A 21227-nucleotide genomic window follows, 5' to 3' on the forward strand; every position below is an offset into this window, starting at 1 on the left:
ACTCCTGTCACTAAAAACTGACACTTGCCATCTACCTCTATAAAGATTAAATTATGAGCCGTTGCAGCTGCTGACCTCCAACACCTTCTGAAAGGAGTTTCAGGATGGAGATCAGGAATGAGGCACACTGTGCTCTGGGAAAAACTGGCAGAGCAGGCCTTCAGATAGCAAGATATTTTCAGAAGATTTTATGAGCCTAATTCTTGTATCTCCTCATATCTAGAAAAGCACGAAAATCCATCATGGTGACATGTGCTCCTCACAAATAGCAGCTGCCTTCAAGAGACTAGCAGAAACCTTCTGCAAAAAATATATAATCGATTTCACGTATTTCCCCTTCACGGAAATCACATATATACTTGACCTTCCACAGAGCTCTTTGGAGCAGTTTCTCAGAGCTGTCTGAAATACTGTCTCCCGGGCTACAGCCCTTACTTTGCCCCCAATAAAACCTAACACAACTTTCACCCTGTATCAGTATATATATATTTTCAGTCGACACTCATTCAGGGAACTGAGCTGTGAGGGGCAGCAGAGCCTGCGTGAAAGTTGGTTTGCCGATTATGAAGCAAACCAAGTTTTTCTCCGGTAAAAATGTACCATGGATGTACACGAGACTGTCTGAAATAAAAGGGCTCACACCTCTCTGATGAGACCGTGTCAGAAGTCAACTGAATCCAAATGTGACTGGACTGTAGGGGAATAAAGTGAGTGAAGGCTTGGAACCCACATTTACTGCTCTTCAGCTCCTTCACTCCTGTCCTGTGACCTTCTTGAGAGCTGAAGGGGATCGTTTTCTCATAGGTCAATGGACCCAGTGTGAGGGCCAGCTCTCTGAGTTATCCTTCCCCTGAGAGAACGGCCTCCAGCTTCTTTTGAAGCTTATGAAAAAGGCCTCTTCACAGGCTTCCCATATAAGTCCAGTCATCTTCTCGACTTCACCCCGAGACTTGAACTCTCAAGAATATTTATTTGTTCTTTCCCCTCATAAAAACAGGACCCATTGCTTTGGGCTCTGTAAGAATGTACACAATAATAAACACAATACACTATAAATAGCATTGCCATTCCAACCACGTCTGACAGAATTCCCTCCTGACATGCCAGGCACGGAGGGTTTGCAGACCCAGGCGTCACTGGACGCTAACAAGGTGATTCCAGAGGTAAGACTCTCCCACTCAGATTTACAGCAGAAGAGCACTAGAGATATTACCAAAAGGCTGCACGACATTTAAAAACTTAGCATTTCAAAGGGCTTACTTACATAATCATCACCAATTAGAAAGTCACTGAAATAAGTGAACTTTGCTTCTACTTCAATTTAACTGATAACTGTCTTTTTCCTGTTGACATTTTCTTTCAGATGAACCAAGTGCTGCCAGGTCATCTGTCTTTCAGCCCTCTCAACAGGCTTGTAAGAAAAGACAGGCTGAGGGGTTAAATACTTCGTCTAGATCACTTGGCTAGTCAAATGGCAAAGCAGAGAAGCAAAATTCGAGATTTCCCAATGGAATCAGTATTGGTCCCATTTTGGGGCACCTCCCCCACAACTTTCAAGATGCTGGCCCCTCATTGTCTTGCCTGGAAAATTCCAGGGACAGAGGAGCCTGGCAGGCTACAGTCCACGGGGTCACAAAGAGTCAGACACAGGTTCAGTTGAACTTGAGTGGCCACGGAGAGTGGTCTTTTGTCCCCTGATTCCACACTGCCCCTGAAGCCCTCTCACTCAGCGCCTCTCCTCTGTGGAAATATTAACACTGGTCTTCTGGTCACACCACCCTCCCCACTGCTGTCTATGGCAAATGGACAGGCTGCACCTCTACGTTTTGGGAGGACTTTGGCACTTGTCTCACAGCTTTTCTTTACTGTCAGTCTTTGCTATCATTCTGGGAGACTCTGTATTAGCCTGGATGGTCCTTTAGAGTATCTTGGTCTCTTTCTTCCTTGGCTCCTCCCATCTCCAAATAACCATGTTTATCATTCACTGGGAATCCACCCTCTGTGCGTAAGTGCTAAGTTACTCAGTCGTGTTTCACTCTTTGCAACCCTACAGAACTATAGCCCGCCAGGCTCCTCTGTCCATGGGATTTCCCAGGCAAGCATACTGGAGTGGGTTGCCATTCCCTTGTCCAGGGGTTCTTCCCAACCCAGGGATAGAGCCTGGGTCTCCCACATTGTAGGCAGATTGTTTACCATCTGAGTCACCAGGGAAGTCCCATTGATAAATAAGGTTATGCATAATACATCTTTAATCCAATCAGCATCAATATCTGTTATCCCTCTCTGGGCTTCCCAACATTATCAGATTAACCAGCCAGAAATGATACTTTCTTTTATCATGTTATTCTCCACAAGTCCAAACACCTCAGCTAGTAGTAAAGATTAGTTGAAAATATGCCTCTCCAGTCATTTCTATTTCTTTTTATCATGGGGTTTCCAAACTCCTTTTTCTTCTCTTTTTCAAATTATGATGACTTTTGCTCTTCCTTCTTCCACCCTTCCCACAAACCCCATTTCTAATGATTCTGTCTTTCAAATGTATTCAGGTTATAGGTCACTTATGATTTTTAGGTTAAAGACATGCATAATTGTCAACCAGAACTTCAGATCAACATGAGAAAAATCAAGCTTACTTAACTACAATAATATCATTTCATTCAAAGCAAATTAACCTGAGGTTCAAGCTGGACTGTGCGTTCTTATGGAGGATGGTGCGGGATAAATGTATGGATTTTGGAAGCTTTCTGAAGTACAAAACTTAGCTTGGGATCCCTGTTTCTTGGCCCTCCAGGGGTGTGGGTCTCAGATTGAGAATCAGATCCTGGATGAACTTTATCCTGAACAGACTCATCTCATGTCCTGGTCCCGCCTCTGTCCTTGTCCTCACGTCACTCCTTCTGCATTTCTGATTCTGTCTTTCCTTCAAGGGCAGCTCAAGTTCCACCATCTTCCAGGAGTCACCTGCTGCCATCCCCAGACCACAGTAATCCTCCTACCCTGTGATTTCAGGTATCACATATTTTGTGTGCCATTAATTTGCAGAAGTTCAGGCTTTAGATTACTACTTACCTTATGTGCTTATGTCTTTGCTTCTATATTGAATTTTAAACCTCTTGAACATAGGAGTTAAAAAAAAAACTGAAACCAAAAACATTTCTTTACTCTTTCTGGGCATGCTAGACAGTACTGAGAATTAATAAATGTCCATTTTTTAATGATCATTCTTTTAGGAATCATGACAAAGGATTAAAACTGAGTTTGGTCAAAAAAGGCCCACCACAGTCCTCACCTACCTCGCCAGCAGGTCAATAAGTTCAAGCTTTGACATCCCATCAGGAAGCAGTCGAGGAATAGCAGCAACACAGGTCCTGAAAAGATCTATTTTTGGCTTTCTCTCACCCCTGGAATGTGAAGACAAAGTTTAAACATAAGTCAAAGGTTGTGAAAACATTTTTAAAAATTGGTCAAATATGTAAACAAAGACTAGAATCAAGGCCTTCTGAATCACCGCCTGGTGTCTGCTCCATATTATTTTTTAAAAACAAAACTATTTTAGTGCTCTTTTAAGCTTTAATAGCCTCAAAAGTATAAATGATAGAAACTCACAAAAGCTATCCTTTGATAGTTTAATTTTAAAAATTCCTTTTATACTTATTTAGTTTGTGAGTTCTCAATAATACATTTTTAATTAAAATTTTTTGTTTTATCAAACATCAGCTAGCTTTAAAAAAGCATTACAATTAAAATTCCATGTTATTCTTAATATTTATGCCCTTTATAGCTTGGCCAGTTCTAAGAGAACTTACGAACATGTAAATGTTGGACAGAGATAAATATCTGAAGAGGAAAATGTCAGTAGCAGAAGCATTCTATCATACATCTTTCCATTCAGTGGCTTTCTGTAGGTTTGGTCCCTGTGGGCTGCCATAAGGATACTGAATTTACTAAAATGCCTAAATGCACCAGCATGTAATAAATGTATTGTAGTCATTCCTACATTCAGCATTGAAAAACAGGATTTTAATATATACAAGAAATGGTGCCTCTAACAAACACAAAATCCGAAAGCTTCTCTCTCTAATGAGTTATGCTTCTTCTCTTAGAGTCCCCACTGCTGGTTTTCACTTTTTTTTTTAGTACATCCCAAAATAAGTCTTTCATATTGTCAAGTAAAATCCTGAAATGTATATAATTGTGCACCAATTTCTGTTTTTTAAAATTATACCAATGGTCCTGACCTCTATGGAGATTTCATCTTTCTAAGATAATTAATGTTTTCTATGGGGCTTCCCTGGTGGCTCAGCTGTAAAGAACCTGCCTGCCAATGCAGGACATGCAAGAGACTCAGGTTCGAGCCATGGGTTGGGAAGATTCCTGGAGAAGGAAATGGCAACCCACTCCAGTATTCTTGCCTGGAGAATCCCATGGACTGAGGAGACTGGTGAGCTACAGTCTACGGGGTCACAAAAGAGTCAGACACAATTGTGTGACTAAACAAACAACAATGCCTTCTATATTCTGCTGTAAAATGTGAAGGGAAAACATAAATTTGGTGATAAATTACTTCAATTTTTACTAGTTTAAGTAGGTAACTGATTCTTAATCATATATTTTATCAATAACCTTTATGGGAAAACTAAATTACACATCAAATCTTTGAAATAACTTAAGTGATAAAATAAAACAGCATATTTAAATTCTGATTTACTCCTCTGAGAATAAATGTAGAATCGGCACCAAATTAACACAGTCCTAGGGATTAGGGGCAGGAGGAAAAGGGGACGACAGAGGATGAGATGGCTGGATGGCATCACCGACTTGATGGACATGAGTCTGAGTGAACTCCAGGAGATGGTGATGGACAGGGAGGCCTGGCGTGCTGCGATTCACGGGGTCGCAGAGAGTCGGACACAACTGAGCGACTGAACTGAACTGAACTGAGGACACAATAATGAAAATACAAAGTAGCACAGAAGCAATTTCTTCCTGGAACAGCATATTCTATTCTGTGTCAGAACAGAAATGTAACGAGCAGAATCCATGCTCTCTGTAAGCTAAAGAGGATAATCGGACAGCAATTTTGCTCTGTGACTACTTTTTAGCATGTGTTTGTAACTTTGTTAGGAATGAATACAAAACTGTTTATGCAAAAAATAAGAGACATCTGTCATTTCTAAAATACTTTGTTTTTGTGGGAAGTTGTAAAGATTATTTTCTCTCATTTTCCATGGTCATTTTGCAGGGGATGTACACAGACTCTGTACAGTGGCCTCCAATCAACTGAAGGAAGGAGCAGACTTCAAATGATATCTGTGACGGCCGGACAGAGTTAGAGCCTGGTGACTGATGTGAGTGCTCATGTGTGACACACAGAGTCATTTCAATAGCTCTCCTGATGTGCTCTCCAGATGTTTTAAACACCTGGGATTACTTTCCTATCTGCCGGAAAACAGCCTGACCCTGCCTGGCCTGATGTGTATGACAAATTCTGCCAGACAGAATTCCCCGCTGATAAAGCAAGCCCAGATTAGAAACTCTCAATGGTGCCTGGTTTCCTTTTACTGCAGTCCTCACTCCCTCGGCTTTTATAGGAAGTGTATGAGTCCCCCAAATGACGTGTGTGTGTGCACCCAGTCCTGTCTGACCCTTTGTGGCCCCGTGGATTGTAGCCCGCCAGGCTCCTCTGTCCGTGGGACTCTCCAGGCAAGAATACTGGAGTGGGTTGCCATTTCCTACTCCAGGGGGATCCTCCCAACCTGGGGATCAAACCTGTGTCTCTTGTATGCCCAGCATTGGCAGGTGGGTTCTTTACCACCGGTGCCACCTGGGAAGCCCCAAATAACTTAGTATTTATTAACAGACATTATATAATTATTATTAACAATCATATTATTGTATTTACAATTATTACCATTTTTGCCAGCATAAAGCACAAGAGGGATGAGAAATGGAAACAAAGCAACACAGAATGCTTCATGTTCAAGTTCACACCCTACACAAGGCCTGGACCAACCTCAAATACCAACTCCAATAACCATTTCCATTAGCATGGTGTTGACCTCAACTCTCTTTCCCTAAATGCTTATATGATTCTCTAATGTTTCTCCTTGTTTTTTAGAAATGCAGCCATGAAATATTTTCCACTCAAGGGTCTGCTTTAAAACCTAGCACAAAAACTCTTTCTAGCCCAATTTGAGGGTCTTAAGATGGTTGACTAGGAAAAAGTAAAGAATCACCTTAGAAAAGGTTTGAGGTATTACTAAAATACAAATGAAATGTTTACACTTACATTTAAACCTGTACCCTTTTAAGGTTTTGAATATGTTTTAGTCCTGACCTGTTCTATGACCTCTGCATTACAAACATAGTTTTCCTTTATTTATTATTATTGTTTTGGCAGCACCACATGACTTGCAGGATCTTAAGCTTCCCAACCAGGGATGAAACTCATGTCCCTAGCAGTGGAAGTGTGGAGTCATAACCACTGGAAGGCCAGGGAAGTCCCTCATGGTTTTCTTTTAAACATCTTTCAATTCTTGACTGTTTTCAAAGGAAACAACTATATGGAGGAAGTTTTAAAAGCACTTCTTGTATCTTCTACATTATCAATTGAAAATTGCTTAAACATATTCAGAGAGTACATAATAAGGAAGTTAAAGGTTTATGGACAATCTGGCAATTTGTGGGATAAGTACTAGAGCTGTAGACAAGATATTCACTGTTATTAACTTTGGTCACTATCACTTCTGCTATCATTTCGGCTGAAATGTCTATAGCAACGTGCACTCCACACCATTTCAATCAAATGATTGGCAAGCTACGGAAAATATACATTGTATAACCCATTTTTATAAAAAAAGTATATATTTGTGTTGACATTGGGAAACTCTGGAATAAATCACCCTTAATAAAGGAAGGGCTGCAGATTTTAAGTGGAGCTCTGTAGAGGAGGTTTTCATTTTAACTTGCCATGCTGCTAAATATGCTTTAAAAATAATTCTGTATTTTTAACTTTATTTTATCATGTTTTGTTTCACTGTACTTTGCTTTTAACATACTAACGTTAATACACACCTATAACATGAACTTCCCTACACAGGTAACAACCTTCCTGCTAATGGTAATACTTAGAACTGGATATGCTAAGAATCAGCCTGCCAACATGGAAACCACAGGAGATGAGAATTTGATCCTTGGGTCAGGAAGTTCCCCTGGAGTAAGAAATGGCAACCCATTCCAGTATTCTTGCCTGGAGAAGTCATGGACAGAGGAGCCTGGCAGGCTACAATCCATGGGGTCGCAAAAGTTTGGACACGACGGAGCACACATGCTAAGTGACAAAAGAAAATTTTTCTAATTATATTTTTAGAAATTTATGACACAGGTGCCAGATGTAATTCACAGTTCAAGAAAGTCCAAACTTTCTTAAAATGAAAGGTCACAACCAAATCCATGTTCCTGCCATAAGCAATCAAAAGTAGCTAATACAAATCGTGTGAGTTTCTAATGAAGAGCACTAATTACAAATCTAGATCTCAAATTTTGGCTAAGAACATCTGATTTCTACACTTTAAGCTACAAATACATTCTCAAAATCCAGTATTTCTATGACACGGTTACATAGAGAATATTCAGTTCAGTTCAGTTGCTCAGTTGTGTCCAACTCCTTGCGACCCCATGAACCGCAGCACGCCAGGCCTTCTTGTTCATCACCAACTCCTGGAGTCCACCTAAACCCATGTCCATTGAGTTGGTGATGCCATCCAACCATCTCATCCCCTTCTCTTCCTGCCCTCAATCTTTCCCAGCATCAGGGTCTTTTCCAATGAGTCAGCTCTTCGCATCAGGTGGCCAAAGTATTGGAGTTTCAGCTTCAGCATCAGTCCTTCCAGTGAACACCCAGGACTGATCTCCTTTAGGATGGACTGGTTGGATCTCCTTGCTGTCCAAGGGATTCTCAAGAGTCTTCTCCAACACCACAGATCAAAAGCATCAATTCTTCAGCACTCAGCTTTCTTTATAGTCCAACTCTCACATCCATACATGACCACTGGAAAAACCATAGCCTTGACTAGATGGACCTTTATGGACAAAGTAATGTCTCTGCTTTTGAATATGCTGTCTAGGTTGGTCATAACTTTCCTTCCAAGGAGTAAGCATCTTTTAATTTCATGGCTGTAATCACCATCTGCAGTGATTTTGGAGCCCCAAAAAATAAAGTCAGCCACTGTTTCCACTGTTTCCCCATCTATTTCCCATGAAGTGATGGGACCAGATGCCATGATCTTAGTTTTCTGAATGTTGAGTTTTAAGCCAACTTTTTCACTCTCCTCTCTTCCTTTCATCAAGAGGCTCTTTAGTTCTTCACTGTCTGCCATAAGGGTGGTGTCATCTGCATATCTGAGGTTATTGATATTTCTCCTGCACTCTTGATTCCAGCTTGTGCTTTCTCCAGCCCAGCGTTTCTCATGATGTACTCTGCATATAAGTTAAATAAGCAGGGTGACAATATACAGCCTTGATGTACTCCTTTTCCTATTTGGAACCAGTCTGTTGTTCCATGTCCAGTTCTAACTGTTGCTTCCTGACCTGCATATAGGTTTCTCAAGAGACAGGTCAGGTGGTCTGGGATTCCCATCTCTTGAAGAATTTTCCAGAGTTTGTTGTGATCCACACAGTCAAAGGCTTTGGCATAGTCAATAAAGCAGAAATAGATGTTTTTTTGGAACTCTTGCTTTTTCGATGATCCAGCAGATGTTGGCAATTTGATCTCTGGTTCCTCTGCCTTTTCTAAAACCAGCTTGAACATCTGGAAGTTCATGGTTCATGTATTGCTGAAGCCTGTCTTGGAGAATTTTAAGCATCACTTTACTAGCGTGTGAGATGAGTATTAAGCAGGTTTAACTCTCACATTTCAGGAATACTCACTAGAAACAAGTGAACTTATGATTCTTAAAGATGGTATGACTGTAAACTGGTGGTGTTGCTCTAGCACATGGGCTTGGGAGCAAAACATCACTTCTGAAAACTGTGGACCAGAAAAAGTCTTGGGTCCATTTTCTAACTTATTGGCCTAATGATACTTGAAACACAGCCAAAAAAAGATCAATCTTGGATTTGACTTTACTTTTACAGTTAGCCAAATATTATCAAACTATGTTTTTAATATCCCTAACACTTCTTTAAAGGAAATCAACCCGGAATATTCATATATTCCTTGGAAGGATTGATGCTGAAGTTGAAGCTCCAATACTCTGGCCACCTGATTCAAACAGCTGACTCACTGGAAAAGACTCTGATGCCGGGAAAGGTTAAAGGCAAAAGGAAGAGGGTGGCGGAGGATGAGATGGTTGGATGACATCACCCACTGAAATGACATGAATATGAGCAAACTCCAGGAGATTAGTGAAGGACAGGGAAGCCTGGAGTGCTGCAGCCCACAGGGTGGCAGAGTCAGACACTTAACCATTGAATAACAACACTTCTTAGAGCTGACTCTAATAAGATGAGAACAATATACAAATTAAAGGAGAAAGACCTCTCTGGTGTCTTTTGGTTCATTAATCCTTCATTGAAAACTTAGTCCTCATTTATACTCACGTGATCATGTCTTCGGGTTCTTTGTTTAACATCTGGACATTAGTCAGCATCATACACCTTCCTACTTCTTTATCAAGGTGCCTTAAAATGTTGTCCACAGCTTTTCGTACTTGAGAGTAATATAATGACATGCCTGAAAAATATGCATTACAGTCACATATTTGACTAAATCTATCAAACAGTGAAATGCCCAGTTTATTTATCCTCAGTGATGTATTTTTTATTGAAGACTTTCTGTGAGTCAATGAGTTCTTCGAGAAGAGTCTAATTCTGCTAATTAGACCAGCCTATTTAGCAGAGTTTAATTCTAATTCTAATCTCTTATCTGCAGGATTCTTAGCATAGCGCCCTCATGTCGTAGGTGTTACCCAAAGAATCATTTAAATTTAACACATAGGAAATCTAATTCTTCAAAGGCAAATATTTTCCAGAAGAGTTAAAATAAAAAAGGAAACAAAAAAATTAATAAAATAAAAAAGGAAACAAAGTTCCATGCTGGAATTTTCATATTTCTGTTTAGTATTAAAAAAAAAAATCACCTTGATGAATGATTATCTGAATAAAAGGTAATAAAAGACAATGCTCATTTGGGGTTAGAATTTTAATAACTTTTTATTATAAATATAAAGATAATTCTATTTTCCCTGAAATAAACATTTTTTTTAGTAAAAGTAATAAAACGGCTTCACATTATAAATTTTTAAATGAAGGAAGATGTATTTCAGTGTTATTATTTTTATCACTCTCAGCAGAGTGGAAGACAAATGTGTATAGAATATGTATTTCATATATGTATATACATTTTCCATATTTATGTATATAATAAAAATGTAAATTGCTTTGCATCCAAAATTTGTACTTTAATGAAATAATTATTAATGGTTATTTCTCATGTATTAAAATTTTTTGAACTCATTTAACCATTTCATAACTAAGATAAATATTTTAAAGAAAAAAGTTTCCTCATATGTTTCCTCCAGGTCTTTGGAATCAAGGAACTGTCTTAACAAGTTGGAAGCATGTTTGTAAATTCACAAACTCAGTAAAAAAAGAAACAAATGCAAAAAGTTATCTCTTTGGGTTAAGATAGTTAAATTAAAAAGAAAATAATCTTATGTAGGCGAAACCCAAAATACACCCTGGCAGATATGGGGTTTGGCATGTTTAAAACACAGATTAAACTAATTTCACTGAAAAAAAAAAAAAAAAAAGGAACCGTAAAAAGGGATGCGGGAATGAATAAGTGAATGAATATATTTTTATGGTTGCTTTATAAACAGGATTATCTACCAAAGGACACAGATATCTTAGAAATTTATTGTAAACTGCAGATAATCAATATTAGAAGTTTGAAAAGACCAAACTTAGATAAAAATCTAACATTTAAACAACAAAATGTTTAACAGGAAGTTCCAAAAAGTTTAAAGGGCAGTAAAACAAACCACAGACTGAATCAAAACAATTAATGTTGAAATGTCTCATCAGCTACTTTTATGAATATTTTTTAAAAGTGTATCTCACTAAGGGTGAGTATCTGTTGGTCATTTTAAAGGCTTAATAAAACCCAGCATGAACACATCTTTGAAACCCACCTATCATTTTGGCTTCCTCTTCAGTTAGCGTCTTACTCAGATACGTTTTCTTCACCCTCAGCGTGTTTCCTGAAGGGAGAACAGCCCCGGTAACCGGCATGGGAGGTTCTCCATCTTTCTGCTGCAAGCTATCGGCTATGACCAAGAATGCCCTTAAGCCAATATTCATTCTCTGTAAGAGACAACACGTTCATGATGAAGAGAAAGACCCAGTTACTGTCGTGAAATCAGACCAGCAGTCCTTCAGAGGAAGTTAAGCATGGCTTGCCATCTAGATCAGAGTGGGAAAGTCATTAAAAAGGCATGAGTTTAGGCCAAACCTGAGAGAATAAATGGACATGAGTTGTAGCAAGCTCCAGGAGATGGTGAAGGACAGAGAAGCCTGGTGTGCTGCAATCCATGGGTTCGCAAAGAGTCGGACACAACTGAGCGACTGAACAAGAAGAGAGTAAAATTAAATTTCTGACGCTTTTGTTGCTGCATCACAAGGAAACAACTGGGAAGATTTTCACCAAACTCGCAGGGCGCGTTAAGAGACAAGAAGACTCATTCTCTTTGGGGGATCCACCTCAAAGGGACAAGCAGCCACCCTCTGGAGCTGCTTCAGTAAGGTAAACTGAGGTCAAGAGAAGTCTCTTCCGTCTCCTGGAAGGAGACATGTTAATTCACATGTCTCCTTCACAATGACTGGATGAAAGAAAAAAAAAAAAAAAACAAACACCAAACAAACAGAGTTCTAACTGAATCACAGAAATAAGAGTTGTCTGCTCTGAACTGCAGGTTGCAGACTTTGGAGTCACAAAGGCTGGTGAATGTGAAAATAAATTTAAAGTATTCAAAGCCATAGAACCTGTTACTGATAACAACACATAAGCTTATAAGAAGAAATGTCCTTCTGGGCCAGGTCATTATCTTCCTCAGTCGCAGGTGAGACATAATATTGGCTGTAAAATATGACACAGTTTATCTTCCTCAGTCTCAGGTAATGGCTCCAAAAGATGATGCAGTAAGGGCAGAAGGTACTAAAACATCTGTTCTTCCTTCAACAGCCACGTGTAAACATTTACACTCATATTTTCAAACCACATCAAATTAATAAGTTCCCTAAGTAGACTACTCCCTAATGCAGAAAATAATTACCAGTAATAACACTGATAACCTAATTACAATTTATTGAATTCTTAAAGTATATCCAGAACTGCACATTAGCTCTCATCTTTAAAACAGCCATGCAAGGAAGGTACGATTATTCTTATTTTTCAGGTGAGGAAACTGAGGACCACGTAACTAGTAGGTGGGAAGCTAAATATGCAAGTTGAGTTTGCCTGGATCACCCATCCTGTAGTACATGATTACACGTACTTATAAGACGAAGCAATACTTCGAGTTTTATTATTTATTTTAAAGCTGTCCTTCTTTATGGCTGCACCGGGTCTCTGTTGCTGCACACAGGTTTACTGTAGTCACAGCCAGTGGAGGCCACTCTAGCTGTACCACACGGGCTTAGCTGTCCTGTGATACGTGAGATCTTCCCAGATCAGGGACTGAACCTCTCTGTCCCCTGCATTGGCCGGTGGACCCTTTATCACTGAGCCATCAGAGAAGCTGTGACTTCTAGTTTTAAACTATTAATTCAAGCTTCAAGGAGTAGGGAGATTTTAAGCAGGATGTGGGAAACATTTCTCTGGCCCATTCATACCCAATACAGTGTGTATTTTATGACTTTTATGGTCTTCACTAATATTCTCTCTCCATTTTCTAAGATGAACAAGTATTAATTAAAAAATTGACTGTATATTAAAATTCATTAGTTCCCTCATTTATTTTAGTAGTTCTTTCTGAAATATTTTCTAGGCTTGTGGATTTTTTTTCAAGACACAGCAATCATTTGGGTGAGGAAATACAATGTTCAGTTCAGGAGACGCAGTACCTATAGGATGACCGTGAGTTGACGTAAATGATCAAGCCATTATCTGCAAGTGGATTATCCAATTTATGAGCCAGGCTGCCAGTTCTCTTAGTTTTCCTTTCCTCTGAATAGTATCCAGGACAGAAGTAAGTTGGAATAGTTTAAGAAGTATATTTTTAACTTAATTTCAAAAATAATTTCTTCTCATGTTTTATATAGCTCTGTATCATGCCTCTCCTTCTAGTATCTGTCTGGTCTTAAGAAATTACTTAACTTTCTCAAGGCCAAGTCTCAGGTTCCTTTCTGTAGAAGGAGAATACTAATACCTATTGATCATATAGGGCTATGGTGAGAATTAATGCTGGAAAAGTTCCTACTAGCAAATATATTGTAGGCAAGAATCTTCAGTTTTCCTATTGAAGTCAAGTTTACTGAGATATAATTCACATGTAGTAAAACGCACTCCTTTTCTAAAGTTCTTCCAATTTTGAGAAACATAGTCTGCTAACTATCATCATCACAGTCAAGATGTAAGATATTTCCAGCATCCCCTAAAGTTCCTCTGTGTATCTGTAAAGTCAGTCCTCTCCTCCAACCCCAGCACTTTACTATCAGTGTCTAATTTCTGTCTATAATTTTGCCTTTTTTAGAATACGATATAAACAGAGGCAAACAGACACAACCTTTTGTGTCTTGCTTATTTCGCTTAGTGTAATGCTTTGGAGGTGCTGCTGCAATATCAATAGTTTGCTCCTTTTTGTGGCTGAATAAGTACTCCATTGTATGGATGATTCATAATTTCTTTAGACACCCACCAGCTGTTGAACAGGAGTGGCTTTCCTGTTTTTAGTCATCATGAATAAAGCTCCTATAAATATTCATACAAACCTTTATGGACATAGGTTTTAATTTCTCTTGGATAAATACCTTGGAATGGAGCTGCTGGATCAAATGCCAAGTGTATATTTAAACTTATAAGAAATTACCAAACTTTTCTAAAGTGGTGGTACTATTTCGAATACTCACTAAAATAGTATCAAGTTCCAATTGCTCTGTATTCTTCTCAGCATATCTCACTTTAGTTTTAATTTGCATTTCTCTAATGATTTATGATGTTGAACATCTTTTCTTGGGTTTACTGGTCATATGTATCTCTTCTTTGGTAAAGAGGCTCTTCATTTTGCCCATACAAAAAGAATACAAAAAACTGTATTATTGAGTTATGATAGTTCATATATATTCTGGATAGAAGAGTTTGTCAATATATGTTTTGCAAATATTTTCTCCCAGTCTTTGGCTCTACGCTTCAGTAAACATCATTTTTTAAAGTGCATACTTTACGATGATGATGGTCAATTTATCAACTTTTTATTTTGTAGTTTATAATTTTTGTATGCAAAGAAATTTCTGTCTACTCAATGTCACAAAGATTTTATGCTTTCTTCTGGAAGATTTCTGATACAGGATTTCACATTTAGGCTTATGATTTAAGTTAATTTTTGCTGACAGGGCAAATTATGGGTTGAAGTTCATCATGTTGCAAGTGATTGCCCAACTGTTTAGCACCATTTATTAGAAAGACTATCCTGGGATTCCCTGGCTGTCCAGTGTTTAGGACTCCGTGCTTCCACTGCAGGGAGCCTGGGTCTGATCCCTAGTTGGGAAACTAAGCTGTATGTCACAGTCAAAAAAAAAAAAAAAAAGACTATCGTTTATCCATTGAAAAGCTTGGAACTACTGTCTCTAGGCAAGAGAAGACTCTTTAGTCAGTGGGTCATGGGCCTCATTTCAGCCAAAATGCCCTGAATTTACACTGGATCCCCCGCCCCCCTCACTGGCCTACTGACTCTGACAGCAGCCACTGTGGACCCCTGTGACATCACTAAAAACTAGACAAACTCCTATTTGGGGCTTGTTGGGCTCAAGGTGCTGCTCAATCTCAGCACCAAGAAGAGCAATCAGGGTTTGAGGGGAAGCAAGAGGGTACAGGGAGGCTTGGTTCCCTTTGCTGCTAACCAGCTGCCTGTTCTGAGCCTCTGGGCTCTGGGCCTCCTTCCTCACTGACATGATGAAGGAGCCAGACAATATCACAGTGACGACAGGAACAATCTTTTAAAAAAATTTCATGGTGTGCAATGTCTTACAGCTACTAAAGGTGGAAAAGCTGGTGGCAAGCAGTAAATTCAGCTCTGCTGACTTCTGGTTCAGTGTTCTCTCTACAATCTCACAGGTACGAGGCTGAAAAGAGGCTGCTTGCCAGGCATATTTCTCTTGGTCAACACTCTTTTTCGAGGTCCAAAACTGAGTGTGCTTTTCATGTGCATAGGCAGCCCCTCCCCTTGCCACCCTCTAGGAAGTACATCATATCCATTATACACTCATTTCTATGATCTTCCTGGCCCTGGAACTATGATACTGCCACAGAATCAAATATGCAAACATTAACTTATTTAATTTCACTATATTTAAGTATTTTATCATTGCATGTATTGATTCTTCTCTGCTTCATCACTTCCCAAAACTCTTCAATTTGCTAATCTGCCTCAAAATAAGTTTTAAGTATTGACTCTTCTAAAATAAACCATCAGACTGAGAGTGACAGATTACCTTTTGGAACAAGGTTGACTTCCTTCTGCAAGAACAGAATATGATATGATACCAACCTTTAATCATTCTAAGTCTACTCATCCAAAAATCTTACTTCTGAAATTCCACCAGCTGTACTATTTTTGTCAAATACCATGGACAGAAAACAATAGGAGACTTTTTGGAGAAGATGGGCTTCACTCCACTCCCCATGACTGCAAAGTGAAGACACGCAGAAGGGTCATTCTTACCTCTGGATTGAGACTGAAAGCTTTTGCTGGTTTTCCCACACAAAGGAAATCAAAAATGATTTCTTTCATTGCAAAATCTAAACGTTCCTATAGTGAAAAAGAGAAAACAAAACAAAGTGTTAAAATACTCACTTAACATGAAAATGTCTGTTTTCATCACATGCACCCAACAGGTGGCTGCTGAAAGAAGAGAGGTCCTGCTTCATTTTATGCATCACAGAGAATCCCTGGTGGAAATCCATGTCCATCTGAACCTTTGGTTCAGTTTTCATGGGATGTGTGGAGATGCTATCATTCTATAATATATGAAATTAGACCCTAATACACAGAATGACTAAAAATGAGAACATGACAAACCAAAACATTCTGAGCATCTGGGCTTATATGCACTACAAACTCCTCCTCCTAGTCCTGCAAATGCTGACAACTTCTTAAAACTCAGTTTAAAAACATAGTTTTTAAAATACCCCTACAAAATGATCATTTTCTTTTGTTATCTAACATTTCCAATCCTTTGGCTTATAACAGACAATTGTGCAAGGGAAATGAATAATCAACAGATGACACATTAAGGTCACTTAAATGAGAACATTTAAGCCAGATTCTAATAATTTGAGACAGTGACTACTAAGATCTGTCATCTTCATTTTATACAACCTATTTTAGAATAATCAAAGCACATTCTCAGCCACATGATAACTTAATGTAGAAAAGTTCTGTTAATTCATCTGCCTGCAAAGCGGCGGATGAATTAATGTCCATAATGGAGTAATGTCCTTTCCCTAAGTACAAATATTACAGAGGCATTTCATTATACTAAACACACAGAGAGATATCATATATTAAATTACCTGTAAAGTAGCAATAGAACCTTATGTCTTTATATCAACATCAATTATACTTCAACAGTATTTTCACATTTGTTATTTCCCTTTATCCACACAATATTCTGAGGGATACTAGGCAAGCATTCCTATTCGCATTTTACAAATAAAGACACCTAGAATGAAAATGTTCCAGGACTTCTTTAGGGTATAGAGCTGGCTCATGATTTCCTACGTGGTGGTAGTGGTAAAGAACCTGCCTGCCAATGCAGGAGATGCAAGAGATGTGGGTTCAGTCCTGGGTTGGGAAGATCCCCTGGAGAAGAGCATGGCAAGTCACTCCAGTATTCTTGCCTGGAGAATCCCATGGACAGATGGAGCCTGACAGGGTACAATCCACAGGGTCATAAAGAGTCGGACATGACTGAAATGACTTAGCACTCATGCATGCTAGCTCATGGCAGAGGACAGACTGTAATGAATGCCTTTTCATGCTTCTCCATAAATCACAAGGAAGTCAAAGTGGGGATAAAACCATTTACACAATGTTTTAAAAAATAGAAGTCCTGGGTCTAAATAGTAAACTAAAATTAAATGTTTCATATTATTGGACCCAGTTCTTAAGTAGAACAGTATGTGCAAAGTGCTTAGAACAGTTCTTGGTTTGATATTAGCTTGATAAATGCTACTATTCATGTACATTCTTCTTTTTCACAGGGTGAAAGTTAGAGCATTATGATTTACTCATCCAAGTTCAATAACTGTCGTCTTCTGATTTCCTGCAAACATCAGACTCAATTTCCTCCAGACTTGTGGAATCTAGAGCAGAGAAGCAGGAAAAAACAGAGTCGAGGGGTCAAGAGACCCTTTTGCTAATAGTCTCTGTGACCTTAGGTGAGTCACTTAAAACCTGTCTCTCAGTTCCTTCGTTTGTCAAATGCTGAAAACACTTGGCACACCATGCCACAATTTGTTTTGAAGCAAAAAAATAAGCTATGTGTGAAAACATTTGCAAAACCACTCTGAAAAGTCTATACATGTAAGATATTATTTTAGACTCTAGGTCTGTTAGTAATTCCAAAGAAGGACGTGGCTACTTAAAGGCAATTAGAAGACTCCCAGAAGCATCTCCATTACCTGGGCGATGAACTGGATGATTTTCACAAAGATGTTGAGAGGCATATCCCTTGGCACCACACCACGGGACCCTTTGGGGAAAAGTGTTGTGATGATGGTTATAAGACGGCTGAAAGATAAGGGGGAAAAAAAAGAGAAAACAAGCAAGATTGGCTGAGCTCCAGTACTTTAAGGGAAAATGGTAGATGCTTCATCTTATCTAAGTATCAGAGAGAATTCAGAAAAAGAAAACAAACCACTTCATTTTTTTTCCATTAGCATAATTACTCTATGAAAAGTTTCTCTGGAAAACTAAGGGCAGCTGGAAAATTATAGCCATTTCCTTTGTTAAAGCGGCAAATATAACCCTGACACAGAACTTGGCAATCCCGGTAGAAACTAGGGTTTCTGTCATGGCTGCTGAGCTAACGTCTAAGGAAAGCCTGAAAATGTCCAAAGGACTTAGATCTTTTAGAAGCTGTCAGCTTTGAACAGCTTCTAGTTCGGTTAGGGTGGGCAGCAATGAAACAAAACACCCTCTTCACCGGCTGAGTGGTTACCATTAACTTAGTAATGGGGTTACCGTGAACCCAAGCCAGCTCCTTACCTCTGAGTAGCTGTGTTGCTTTCACATTTAATTCGGATCATGTAAACCCACAGTAATCTGTACAGAGATTCCAGTGCAACTCGAGCCATCTTGGGGTCTTTATTCTACATCGGAAACCAAGACATAAGATTGCAGATTAAATGGTATGATGTCACTCTTCACTTTCTTAGAGGTCTTTCGCTTTTCTGTTACTCCTCTTCCCTGTTCATTTATTCATCTTGTTGTAACCATTTTTGCTGTTCTATTCTTAGTGTAGATAATTCGGGTCCTGATTTTTGAAGATTTCATAACTGCTTAGATATAATCTAGGATAAGTTTACCTTTAAGCTACTTGCTGAATAAAGATGAGTCACATAAATAAATTGGATGGAAAAGACTATAGGGAGTAGCTTTTTAGATTTAGGAAAGATAGATTCCTTATGCCAAAACAGTTTTAAAATAACTTGATGTGATCATTATAAAATTTGAAATTTCTATTAAAAAAAATTGAAATTTCTACATGCATTTTGGTCTCATTTTGGCTTTTTTTCTTCTATTGATCTAAATAAATAAAATGATAAAACATCATTTTAATTTTTGAGGCCTTATGACGTGTTTTATTATCTAGTATGGCCTATCTTCCAACATCCACTGTTCTTTTTCTTCCTATTTTTAGGGTTTTCTCATATATTCCTATATGTTTATTCTTCCAAATAAACTTTATAACTACTTTTCTAGCTCCAGGGGAAAAAAAAGTCCCAACTTTTTAGAAGCATGCTAAGTCACTTCAGTCGTATCTGACTCTGTGCGACCCCATAGACGGCAGCCCACCAGGCTCCCCCGTCCCTGGGATTCTCCAGGCAAGAACACTGGAGTGGGTTGCCATTTCCTTCTCCAACGCATGAAAGTGAAAAGTGAAAGTGAAGGCGCTCAGTCGTGTTCGACTCTTAGTGACCCCATGGACTGCAGCCTACCAGGCTCCTCCGTTCATGGGATTTTCCAGGCAAGAGTACTGGAGTGGGGTGCCATTGCCTTCTCCTTTTAGAAGCATACATTTACACATAAAGGATTTTTTTTATCTTTTAGTAAAACAAGTGATAAAACTTATAATTTGTCATATGTCTTAGATACATACAGGAACTTTAAACTAGTAAAGTTGCATTTAAATAGTCTATCATTTAAAAATGTCAGGAATTCTAATTATCCTTCCTCCAGACCAGCAAAGGTCTCTAACATGCTTACACACTAGTTTAAAGCAGCTTCTAGACACACATTGCCCGGGTTTAAATCCATCCTCACTCTGTAATTTATGAGTGGTATGGCCAACCTCTAGGACCCTCCATAATCTCTCTGGGCCTCATCTTCCCTGTCTGTGAAATGATGCTAACCCTCCCTCCCTCCTAGGACTGTTAAGAGAACTAAATGAGCTAGTGCACAAAGGGAATTTAGTTCCTGCCCACAGTAACTATTATTATATACAAGACACAGATCTAGCAGCAAAGGAGATGTAGTCCCTGACTTCAGGAAGCTGCCATTCTAGTGGGAATATCTCCACCTTTGTGAGTTTCTCTTTACTTATAAAAGTATCCCTGATGCTGGGAAAGATTGAAGGCAGGAGGAGAAGGGGATGACAGAGGATGAGATGGTTGGATTGCATCATTGACTCGATGGACATGAGTTTGAGCAAGCTCCAGGAGATGGCAAAGGACAGGGAAGCCTGGTGTGCTGCAGCTCGTGGGGTCAAAAAGATTCGGACATGACTGAGCAGCTGAACAACAAATCTTATGTTTGCATAGTGTTTCATTCACAATTTTCTCCCAGGCCTTATCTCATACTCTGAGTCATGATCCAGTAGAGCAAGTTATCATCTAACTTTCATTGATGAGCTTAACTAAACTCTCCAGTTTCAATGATTTGCATCACTGTCTTCTGTTCAACTTCTCTTATACTTTTTTCCTGTCCCTCTACCCACAATTATCTTTTTGATGCATCTTATTGTGACTGATGTTCTTTCATTCTTAAGAATACATCTGAGACAGTCTACTTTTGCTCCCATAGAGACCAAAGAGCAAAGTGGCTGACTTCAGGTTTTGCTTTGTTTAACCCATGTTTTCCTGTACTGGTAACTGAATTTTAGCATTCCGAGATGATATGACTGGTCACCGCAATTCCCTCCTAACATGATTTCCCTGGCTTCTCTTCCATTCTCAGCACTATCAGATGATATTCTTAAACTGCAACCGTGACTGTTTACTCCTCCCTGCACTTCAAGTTCTGAAGTGGCTTCTCAGCACCTCCTGGACAATGTCCAAATTCCATGATGTGGTGCAACAGGGGCCTCTGGTGACCTGGCTCCCCCATCCCTACCTCCTGCCTTCGCCTCGCCTCCGGTGTGCTCTCTGCTGTTACATCCCTTCTGCAATTCGTTGAATGCCTGGAATGCCTTCCTGCCCTTGTTCTACTTAGAAAATTCCTACTCCCCAGCAAGATTCATTAGGTGTCACTCCTCTGTTACATTCCACTGCCCCTCCCTCCTTCCTCCGCCCTGGGGAGATTACCAGGGGCTCCTGCTGTCTGTCTTCTAGAATGTTGTTCTCCTGTATGTTTCCTACCAGACTGTGAGCTCCAGGACTTCTGGATTGTTCACTGTTGTGCCCTCAGTGACTGCCATACAGCAGGTTATTAATTTAAAAAAGAAACTGTGGGAGGAGGGTTTGGGGGAAGATGGGTACATGTGTATGTATGGCTGAGTCCCTTCACTGT

At 39.3% G+C, this 21227-nt stretch overlaps 1 protein-coding gene across 10 annotated transcripts in view; it reads right to left on the reverse strand.

Moving 5' to 3' along the window:
- FRY (FRY microtubule binding protein) overlaps positions 1–21227 on the reverse strand; it is a 326671-nt gene that overhangs the window by 113596 nt on the left and 191848 nt on the right. For 9 of the 10 annotated variants that reach the window (XM_086329430.1, XM_086329429.1, XM_086329431.1 and 6 more), the window contains 6 exons: positions 18486–18589; positions 17900–18008; positions 15939–16025; positions 11193–11364; positions 9601–9733; positions 3294–3401 (listed from right to left, as the gene is read on the reverse strand). In XM_086329430.1, the coding sequence (XP_086185556.1) occupies positions 3294–3401; positions 9601–9733; positions 11193–11364; positions 15939–16025; positions 17900–18008; positions 18486–18589 (713 nt within the window). Of the gene's footprint in view, positions 1–3293; positions 3402–9600; positions 9734–11192; positions 11365–15938; positions 16026–17899; positions 18009–18485; positions 18590–21227 lie in introns of those variants that run through there. The other variant, XM_086329438.1, reaches the window with a different exon arrangement.

Source organism: Bos grunniens, chromosome 12, assembly GCF_055505025.1.
Source record: "Bos grunniens cultivar Pamir isolate PY7600 chromosome 12, Bosgru_T2T1.0, whole genome shotgun sequence".
NCBI lineage: Eukaryota > Metazoa > Chordata > Mammalia > Artiodactyla > Bovidae > Bos > Bos grunniens.